The 10,878-nt window shown below is 41.0% G+C and overlaps 1 protein-coding gene across 1 annotated transcript; it reads right to left on the reverse strand.

Moving 5' to 3' along the window:
* Positions 1–3,497: 3,497 nt before the first annotated feature.
* LOC130256765 (G-protein coupled receptor 55-like) lies at positions 3,498–9,370 on the reverse strand. The gene is made up of 3 exons (XM_056498707.1): positions 9,207–9,370; positions 8,181–8,412; positions 3,498–4,840 (listed from the first exon to the last, which is right to left on the reverse strand). Exon 3 carries the CDS (start codon positions 4,831–4,833, stop codon positions 3,826–3,828), a length of 1,008 nt encoding a protein of 335 aa, XP_056354682.1. The 5' UTR covers positions 4,834–4,840; positions 8,181–8,412; positions 9,207–9,370; the 3' UTR covers positions 3,498–3,825.
* Between the last annotated feature and the right edge of the window lie 1,508 nt (positions 9,371–10,878).

Raw genomic sequence — 10,878 nt, forward strand, 5'->3', positions numbered from 1 at the left:
AGCGTGCCCAAGACTCAGAAAAAGCAATTAATCTAAAGTGGGAAATATTGTGAGGGGAAAAACTCAGCAAAACCACTTTGGTGAGTCAGGCAGAAGTCTATACTTTTGAGCAGCCTCAGTTTGTCTCTTCTGCATGTGTTTGAGGCTGCTAAGTTGTGGTGCTGCAGAATAACCCCTGAGTGAAACACCACTGTGAGGTTTGGGGTGCTGAAGACCAGTTTCAATCTTCCAGCCCATTTCAGCTTCTTCTCATGATCTAGAGGCTGCCTTAGGCAGTGAGAAAGCTGCTCTTCTCACTTTGAAGTTTCCTGAACACATGAAATAATTACTTGATATGACAAAATACCAGAGTGGCACTTATTAGGCTTTGTGGTTGTTCATCCTCCCATGGAAAACTGCCTGGTTTATATTTTTAGCTGTGTATTAAATCATAGTGAAAAGAGCTGGAGTGACTCTGCAGGGCCCATGCCCATCTGTGGCCTCTTGTGAGAAGGGAGGAGACCAACAGTGCTTGGATCTAGGCTTGGAGCCTCCCTCAGATGCCTTTGAGCTCATGCATCATAAAAGCAGTACTATGAAGGCTAGAAAAAATTCATCTATTAGATCCTCTACTGGCAATTAAACCAGTTGAATTGCCTTTTTTTTTTATGCCATTGCTGTTGGAAATCTTTCAGAAATGACTTCTTGGTCAATTAGAACTTTTCATAAAGTCCAGCATTGTTTTGATGGCATTTTTATAGCATTAGAAATTAGTGGAGTGTCACTGAGTTCTGTGCTCAAGCAGGGAAATGAAGATGATACAGTCCACCAAGCAAAGGGACAGGAAAAGAATTTGGGGAACAAATCCTCTGTGGTTTTTTCTGCTGGGAGTTTTTGTTTGTTTGCTTGTTTGTTTTAATTGGGGGTTGGGTTTTTTTCCCCTTTTTATGCTCTTCTGTCTTTCAATTTTGTGAGTCTATAAAATACAGCTTGGAGAATCACACTGATGGTTGAAAAAATGCTAATTGTAGAATGTTGGAGTAAATTACCATTGATAAAAATGCTCTCAAGAAAAAAATCAGCTCTCTTCTATGTGAAGACCTATGGGGTTTGGCCCTGTTGGAGAAGTTTAATTGGATAAAACCAAAATTTTGTTTTCTGAATATTCTCACCTGTGACCTGAAACAGCCATGTTCAGAAAAATTAATGCTAAAAACAGCTCCTCTGAATGGTGCAATTATGGTTTTGTTCAATTCACAGAAGACAGCAGAACTGTAATGTGATTTTTAAAACACATTGTTTTCGATGTTTCTGGTTAGCACTTGGTTTTTTATCTTTTTTTTCCACTAAGACAGTGCTTCTTTCACTTTATATTGCAACTGAGGCAGTGGGAGGAGACCTGAGTGTGTGAGGGGTTCACATCCAGGTCTCCATCATGAAGAATAACATCAAGAGAGAAATAACCATTTCTGAATCTGTGTATCAGTTCAGGAAGATTTGGGTTTCTAAAATGTCAAATGCTTTCCAGTTTTATTCATCATTAAAATTACTGTGTATCTTTTCAAGATGCAGAAAGATTTTTATTGCTTTGTCCTGGTATAAAAACACAACCAACTGGAGAAGCTCCAGAAATAAGAGTGGATTTCCCACAGGAGCCTGTGTGTAAAATCCTGATTTAGAAAGAACTGTATTCTTAGCTGCAGGTCAAAGACAGGACTTAAATGTTTTACTTGAATGTAAGTTCATCTTGAAAAGCAGTGAATTGAAAGTGACACCTTCTTGCTCAAAAGACCTGTGCTAAAAAATAGGACTACTGTAACAGTCTGTAGAGTCAACACAGCTGAGCTCTCTTCCTTCCTCTCTTAATTTCATTTTCATATCATTTCTCAAATTTCAAGCACGCTCAGCAAGGCTGCTCTCGTTCACTGATAGAACAGGCAAAATTTAAACAAATGAAATTACATATAAAAGCAATTTAGGCTAGCAAAAAAGTGGCACAGGTGGCAATAAATGGGAAGAAAATAGTCCAGTTTAACTTGCAGATTTTGTAGTCCAGGTTAGCAGGCAGGAGCAGACTGAGCCTCGAAGGCAGTGGCTCACAGTGTCTTCCACCACTGCCCATTATTGCAGCCTAATTAACCCTGACTTTAATAATCCCAGCCTTGTGTGACAGGCCACAGTTGCTGCTGCCAAGTAATTTTCAGGCAGCTAGTGCAGGTAGAGGAGATTTACATACTGCTGTCAAGGGAAATTAAAATGTATTTTCAAATCATACACTTCACATGTACAGTTTATTTAGGAAAACTTCTTTCTCACACATGTATTTTGTATGCAAAGTAATGTGAAAGGTGCAAAGAAGAAAGGTTAATCCATACAGAAAATCTGTAAGTTACTGAGTAATTGAGGCAGTAACAAATAATGTTTGGAAAATCTATTGTTTTGGAGAGCTCTTCCTCTTGCTCCTTCACAGAAAGCACCAAAGATGATGATAAAAATATTTTTTTTGCCTCAGCTGTGGTCATAGTTTTAAAATGTTCCTTTATTAGGCCCACTATAAGATATGTGCAGCTGTCTACTTGCACAGTCAATCATTTTTATGGAAATTGATGGAAAATGAATTACATTTTCAAAGCTGGACTCCTTTTTTTTTTAATTTGCCACAGACAGAAGGCAATTTCTTTTCACATTTTGAATAAAGGGAATACCTGCTCCAGAAATCTGACTACCAGCAGTCTCAGACTATTTTCACAGCTGTTTAGAAAAGCAAAGAAAACTATTTCTTTTTGTGAAAGTGTTCCTGGTTAGGAGCACCAACCATGCAGATAAGGATTCAAGAAATACTTGGCTTAAATTGCAAAAAAGAAACTTTCAGATTATAGTCAGAGCCAAACTTGCAAATGGTATTAGAGTGGTGACAGCCCAGAAGTGCTGACCTGAATAGCTGTAATCCCTGGGGTGTTTGGAGAAGGGTACAGCACAGGCTGGAGGGACATCCCTAAGGAATGAGCTGGATAGAGCTGGTCCAGTCTTCCAGCTGGGAGTGAGGACAGTATCACTCCCTCCCTCATCTTCTGTGATGCAGGGCTTGCTTCCTTAATTCTCCTGCTCCAAGAAAGAATGAGAAGACAGGCAGAAGAATTTCATACACATGCTATGTTACACCTTTGATAGAACCACACTGATGCAGAAAAACAGTTTAACACAGTCTTTCTCTGATATTTGAATGGGTTCTTTTGATTTACATGGGCAAAACATGTTTTAAAATTGCAAGAGAAAGTCACGATGTCAGCTCAGGTAATCAGGGAAGTTTGTTGCTCAGGAATGGCTGGTACCTGAGGTAGTATCCTGGATTTCTGTTCTGGGCAGCATGTCCTCCATGCAAGAGCAAAAATTGCTGTCCCTCATAGCAGCCCTGAGCAGTCTGTGATGCTTCCAGGAGGGAGGATTCACTGCTGTCCCAGGCTGCTCAAGCTGCCAAAGCAGAGGAGCTCCAACAGTGATCTGCAGAGTCAGGGTATTGCTTTTTAACTACCAAGATATCTTCTAAGTTAGAAAGGTTAGGAATAGTTATTTCTGTATTTGCTCTTAGCAACACCTTTCTGGTCACATATGTAAAAGGAAAACTGGTGCAGCTATGACAAAAGCTATTAAAGGCATTCCCATGATCTGGTTAGTTTTCCTCTGGCAAGCATTTCACCTTTTGTAGATACTGCCAAAGCTAATGCTTCTTTTGTTGTCAGTCTTTGCTAATGCTGGTTCCCTAATCTAACTTTTTTCTCCTTCATCTTTAAAGGGAGGAAAAATACAGAGCAGGTTTGCATTCACTGGAAAACACTGTCCTTGTCCCTATGGGACTGTCTCTGCCGTGTCAGGAGTAGCAGTGTCGGTGTCCTGGCAAGGGGCACTCTCCCACTGCTGGCAGTCCCATAGCATGGCACAGGGGTTGAAGACAGGACACACCTCAGTGACCCTTCTCAGGTGTGTTTTCTTACGGAATTCCTTGGCAGCAAAGTAGTAGAAGATGGCATCGAGGCAGCAGTTGATGTTGGCACATGTCATGGACACCTGGAGGAAGAGGCTGATGCTCTGCTTCATCCTGCAGCCCACGATCACCTGCTGCTTCACCAGGCACTGCAGGAAGATGCCCAGGTGGACAGGGGTGAAGCACACCAGGAACACCACGAGGTTGATGATGATCACTCTCAATGAGCCACTTTCTTCTGCATTCCCTTTGTTGTGAGTTTTGCAATTCCAAAGAATCCGGATGGTTTGAGCAGAGCAGAAAACCATCACTACAAGTGGGATCAGAAACCCAAATATTTCCACAGAGACAATGAAGGGGACACTCCACGTCTGCTCTGACAAGTTGTGAAAGCATTTGATAGATTCCTTCCTGTGAAACACATAAATTGGGCTGCTGCAGATCCAAGCTGCTGCCCAGATGAAGCAGCAAATCAAGACAGCCCACCTGGGGGACTGGTTAGCTCGACCTTCAAACGGGTGCCTTATGCAGATGTACCTGTCCACAGTGATGCAGACAATGATGAAGATGCTGGTGTAGGTGTTGACGAAGTAAGGAGCCTGTATGAAGGAGCACAAGAGCCCAGGCACCCAGGTGATAGAGTAGTAGAGCTTTGGTGGCAGTGAGAGGAGCAGCAGGACGTCTGCCAGGGCCAGGTTGATCATGTACACCGAGGTCTTGGTCTGCTTTCTCCAAAAGCAGCAGAACACACTCAGGGCCAGGCTGTTGAGAACCAGCCCGAGGATGAAGGTGGGGATGGAGATCCCCAGCTGCACCTTCCATGCCAACCTGTCAATGTCTGTAAAATTGCAATTCTCATTCCCATTGCTCATTTCTGCCCTGAAATGACAAAGAGAGCAGGTTGGAAATGTGTAAGACTCACAGTTAACGCCGTGATAAAGCCAAACCAAACCAAGATACTTTCAAACACAGTTCTAGATTTTTTTTGGTTTTGAGCTGGACACTGTCTGTTATAAAAAGTGAAACCTTTCAACTACAGAGCTTTCTATTTCCAATTTGACTGGCTTGCTATGTTACAGGAGAGTCTGATTCTCAGGGGAAAGTAGTCAGCATTCCCTGATTACCATCCCATAGAAGATAATCCCATTCAGATATTGACAAGACTGACTCCTTCAAACACATATTTTCAAAAAACCCTAAAGACTACTGGCTATCTTTAATAATTTGTACACCTGTTGAAATTTCCCTAATACTTAGTTTTGTTGCTACACAGAAATCAATGAAATTATTATTCCATATTAAGATATGTTGATCTGATAGCTGGGATTTTACTCTTATATCTGAATCCCCACACATCAGTAGCTTTTGCTGATGTGCTTTTACTGCACCCACATTTATATAATATTTTAGTTTCATACAGTGCTTATATCCAATGCAGTGTTTTAAAAGGTCAACTTAAGAAGACTAATCTTTTATCTAGGAGTAAAATGAGTAAGCGTGTTTTTCATGCTTGTGCTTAACTTTCAGCATTGTCTAAATTTGGGGTTTGCACTTGAAATTTTAACTGATTATCTTAGATATCCAGCAAAGATTAGCAAGTGGAAGCCATGACATCTTCACAATAAAATTCTTAAAAAAAATTACTTTGCCTTGAATGTTATCACTGTTCTTAAAAATATGCACATGCTTTAACAAAGTATGCCTTAAAAGTGCTTTTTATAACCTCTTTTAAATCAAAACCTCAAAAATTTCTAATAAAGCAGAAAAAATTGGTCATCAAAGTTCCCAGTCCAGTTCAGCCAACCACGTACCCCAAAAGAAATTTTAGGAGTAAGTGAAGATGTTTTAAGAAGAGTTTGATCAAGAGGAGAATCCTTGCTTTGGAGGATGGAAAGTGACACCTCTTAAACACTGCCAAATGGAGCCAAACTTTGCTAAAGAAACCAAAACTAACTAGTGAAAGATTTTTTGTATGTTTGTATATGGCTGAAATAAAGTATTTTTTTTAAAAAATAGAGAAACAGAGAACAGCTGAGGAGACAGCCTTGCATTTTGCCAACTCTTATACCACTAATTTCACAGGAATGCTGACATTGTGCTGGAGGTCAGAGGTGGGATGGCTTGTGGGAGTGATAATGGAAATAATTATATATGAACACAGAATGCACTCAGAGTTTGACATGCTCCTATTAGTGAAACAGTTATTTCCCAGCTCAGACTACAGAAAGAACAGGCACATAAAGCTGAAGGTGCAGCTCAGTTATTGTTATGAAGTATGGATGTTATTGGTGTGGCTGGAAAAGGTTCAGTCTAATCTATCTGTTGGAGGAAAGAGTATCAAATGTGATTAAAGCAATTCTGTAATAGTTGAGTCTAAGCTTCAGACAGATTTTTAAAGAAAACTGCTAAATAAGTCTTTGAGAGCTCTTACCAGACCCTTATCTTTGATGAAGTGTCTGCTTTTTCACATAAGGGAAAGGCTGGGGATTTTAGGCACTTCAGCAAAGTGTACTGGAAACAAGTGAATAGCACTAAAAAAACCAGGGTTTAGGACAAGGGCTGTTCAGTAGGTAGGGAGATGGTTGCCAGAAAGCTGATGAGGACTACAACCAGCCTGGGTGGGGGTTACTGAGGGGATGCACTACACCCAGACTGTCCTTGGCTGTGTGACCCCACTGCAGGAGGGGCTGGGTGCCACTGCCCCTGCAGAGAACTGGGCTGATGCCTTCAGGTTTAGCTCTCATATTTTCCAGATTCTGTACTGCATTAGTAACTCTGAACTTCATATACAGTGTTGGCAAGTTCTCCTCACAGCTCAGTCACACAAAACAATCCTTTTCCAGCCCCAGAACCAAGGACACCACTGCAGCTTCAGCCCAAAAAGTGCAAACAGTGAATGGAGGAGAGAATCTGGGAGGATGGGAGTGCAGAATCTGGAGCTGGAATTGGACAATGAACCCCAATATGGAAATGAACCAAAACATATAAAAGTGTGAAAACTGCTGACCTGGGGCTCACCTTGGGTGTAGCCTTGGCCAGGCTCTTGCACTGCCCAAGGTGAATCCACTGAAAGTCTTTTTAATAAATACCTACTTTATTCCTTTAACACTGTCCAGCCTCTGTTCCAGGGAGCCTCTCAAGGCATCAGGACAGAGCCACGTGAGCTGGACTGTCACAGTGCTGTTAACTTAGGAAATAGTAAAAGAAAACTGGATGTTTTCAGTGGATTTCTCTGTCAGAAAGGAAAGCAAAAGAGAAAACATTGGTTTGGTCATCAAGATGAGATTAATTCAGTCCATTTGAGCCAGCAATACATGGCAGCTACTTGGAAAATCACATTTGTGGTGTGTGAGAAGTGGGAAAATCACACAAAACATGGAGCTGAGTTGGTGCTGTGTACAAGGGATCACTCTGGGATCACTCAGATGCTGCTGTCACCCAGGGCAGGAAGGGAAGGGGACATGGGAACACCAGCTTTAGTGTGAGCATGGATGCCCTGTGGCCAGGGGCACCCATCTACCCAAGGAAAAAATCAGGTGACATGAAATATTTTGAGGTAGTGACAAGCCCTGTCAATCCAGCACTTCGTGTACTTTGTAAATGTATCAGAAAACTGTGCATAATCACTCTACAAAGTCTGAGGTTTGGGGCTACTTTTATTGGAACTCTAGCTCACTGAATGTCTTTTCTTTAGAATTCATTGGTACCAAATTACGTGTAGCATTACTCCAGAAAATTATTAATTTCAAGAAAAGAGCCTTTAAATTGATAATTGTCTGATTGTCAAAAACATGGTGTTTTTTTGTCATTTTAGTGTCTCAAATTTAAAATTTACATCTTGAGTAATCCACAGTAATTGTTTGCAACTGTTCCAGACTAAGTAATGCTTTCATTGGCAAATAACCTTGCAGTCATTTCACAAGCATCATCTTTGCTGCATTGTCCAAGTTATTAGTAAAAAGACTGGTAATACTCATCCTGAATAATACTGAACCGCACCAGACACATCTTTCCTATAGAGTAGACACTGATTAGAATCTTCATGGGTTTCATACTGCTCATGTTTCCTTGGCTCATGAGAATTTCTTTAGAGGCAGTGTGTAAAGTCTGTTTCCCCTTCCTACGCCCCCATCTCTCTTTGCTGACAATGTCATAGAGGAAGTCAAATTATTTCTATTTCACTCATTCTCAGATTAATCTGTGCAGGTTTTTAACTTACCACTGACTTGAATCCAGCACGCTTGCAAACAGATTCTTTGGTGGATGATTTCAGTATTTCTTTCAAATACTAAAACCTGGATTACAGATCTAGTTTTCCAACTCTTTCCTTTCCATCTTTTTGAGGGAGGTACCACTTTTGCTATTTTCCAGTCTTCTGAGGAAAATTTCTCTCTCCTCAACAGGTTTTTTGAAGGAATCTCCTGTGGCTTTAGGATTGTTTCAGACAACTCCTAGGAACCAAAAGGTAATATAAGAACCTGTAATTAACAGTACTGAGGAAAGTGTGTCTTAGCTGCTCCAGCCTCTGTGTCATTGCTGCTCCATTTGTTCTCAGTTTCTCCTGCTGAGGATTTTCCTCTTTCTTTGAACTCATTAAATATTAATTAGGTTTCCCTATAGCAGGAGCTTGTGGCTTAGTGAGCAGCAAAGGTGTTCTGACCTAGGAAATGAACAGCAAGGTTTTACAGTAATAGCTCCACGAGATTTTTTTGCAGTACAGCAGAATTCATGAATGGTTTCCTCTTTGCAGCTTGGGTCTGAGTTCAGATTGGGATGGGATTCACACAAATCTGTGCGAGAGCACAGATCAGAGATGTTACACTAGGGGTTTTCTCCTCCATGAAAGCTTCACTAGCAAAATCATCCTTTGTTTACACCTATTTCCTAGAACATTATTCATGTTAGATACAAATTATTCTCTTGTGGATGTACAGGAGAAGAGTAAGATGGCTCAGTGCAATGTTGAGCAGCAGGTTGCACTCCTGCCATATATTTAATCTGTAGCTGGGTAATTTCTTACAGTTTTTTTCTAAGTATTTTGGTTACAACAGAATAGATTTATATTTATCACTAAAGCAGAAATTTTTCTTTCTGCTCTAAGCTAAACAACATTATGTTGGCTCTTATTATTTGAACTTTATAAGTAACAATCATCTAACCAGCTTGAAAACAGGATCTATAATCAACACTGCTATTAAATTGTTGGAAAAATAAAAGTCAATAACTAAAATGGGAATTACTTTACCTGAGCCCCAGCAAGTAGATCAGCAGTATTGCTTCAGTCCAGATTGTTCTACAGAGCACGAGCGTGTTTTCTGACAGACGTTGCCTTAATTTTGTAAGCGGCACAACCAACCACATCCTTCTTTTCTTCTCTTTTTTTCTCTCTCTTTTTTTTTTTACCTTAAGATAAACTCGGTGCCTACTTACACGTGGAAGTGGAAAAAGTGCAAAGATTTGACTCCTCAGCTGTTTCCATTCAGTAGTTGAAACAGGGTGGGGAGCAATTGCTCTCTGAAGTCAGGGGGCTCAGCCTGGCCTTTTCCTGGTGTGACACAGATGAGAGCTTCTGTGAGCTTCTGCTGGCCACCTCCAAATTTCCAATTATCCCTTGAGCTGGGGAGGAGCTGGAAAGTGGAAAGCTGTAGGGGAGGTTGCAATAAAAATAGGGTTTCTTCTCCCAGTTTCTGCTCCATTTGCATACTGGAGGTCAGTAAGTAGTGAAGCACTCAGAGGTTTCTGAGAGGTACAGCTACTTCACACCCAGCTGCTGAACTGTTTAAGGGGGATGTGCCAGTTTTAGCCAGTTCAGGTGTGTGATTCATAACTGCAAACAAACACTTATCTGAGAGAGGGCTGAGGTGCATGGAGCAGCAAAGGAGTGAGCAAACTCCCATGGGAGTCACACAGCAGCCAAACCACACTTTCCTTGAGATGAGCTTCCAAGGAAGCTCCTGGAACCTCTCTGGCTCAAGTGTGAAACTCACTCACTAGTGCTGACAGCCCCTCTCCTGACGTGGACGTGCTGCAACCCTTTGCAGAAAAATACAGGAAGAAACCCAGCTCTAAGTGACAGTTTTCAAATTGCAACCTGGCTTGGAGGTAATGTCATCTTTCTGGAGAAAAAGTAGCATCAGCATTCATACCACAGGAGTAGGAGAAGAAAAAACTTGCAATTTTCTTTGTCTCTCCTTTAAAAATGGGATATTTAAAAAAAAAAACAAAGCAAGCAGAACCCTAAACAAAGTTGAGTTAAACCTCCTCAGAAAACCGTGTGGCAGAAGAAATGAAGGCAATGTGACTCATATTCACAGCATTTGGGAAACACTTCCTGGAATTGGGAAGTTTCAAGAGCTTTGCAACTTCTGTCTTCTCAGAGCTGTGGTCTACCTCCAACTCAGCAACAGACTGAAAGAAATCTGGAGTCACAGAAAGAAACCTAAGAGTGCAACTAGCTATTAGCAGAAAGCAAACATCCTACAATTCTGAGTGACTTTTGAACAAGTTATTCTGTGCACGTTGCAGCTGAAATGGATTTGCTTATTTAATGTTCTCGCCACAGGCATCCTTCAGACTTAGCTTAAAAATGAATTTTAATACTTTGTGCTGCATTCACTCCCAGCACTAGCTTCATTCCTTGTGACTCTGTCAACTTACTACTTACTATCACTTGATGCATCAGACCTAGACAAAAAAAAAATCATCATTTCTGCACACATCAGCTGCATGCTTACTAAGCTGGCAAATTTTTTTGGGATATATGTGGGTTCACCACTCATAGGTGAGCAAGTCATTTGTTATTTGCTGATGTGCACATAAATCATCTTTTTGCAGGTTGGCCTTTTTGGCTTAAATGAGGACAACTTCCAACTAGAGCATATTTAATGAGGGCAAGTTGTGAATGACTCAGTCCCAGG

The sequence above is a fragment of the Oenanthe melanoleuca genome, chromosome 9 (genome assembly GCF_029582105.1).
Source record: "Oenanthe melanoleuca isolate GR-GAL-2019-014 chromosome 9, OMel1.0, whole genome shotgun sequence".
Taxonomy (NCBI): Eukaryota; Metazoa; Chordata; class Aves; order Passeriformes; family Muscicapidae; genus Oenanthe; species Oenanthe melanoleuca.

What these genes read in the sequence shown, in the direction of transcription:
- LOC130256765 (XM_056498707.1), bottom strand. Translation starts at nt 4,833, where the DNA reads ATGAGCAATGGGAATGAGAATTGCAATTTTACAGACATTGACAGGTTG.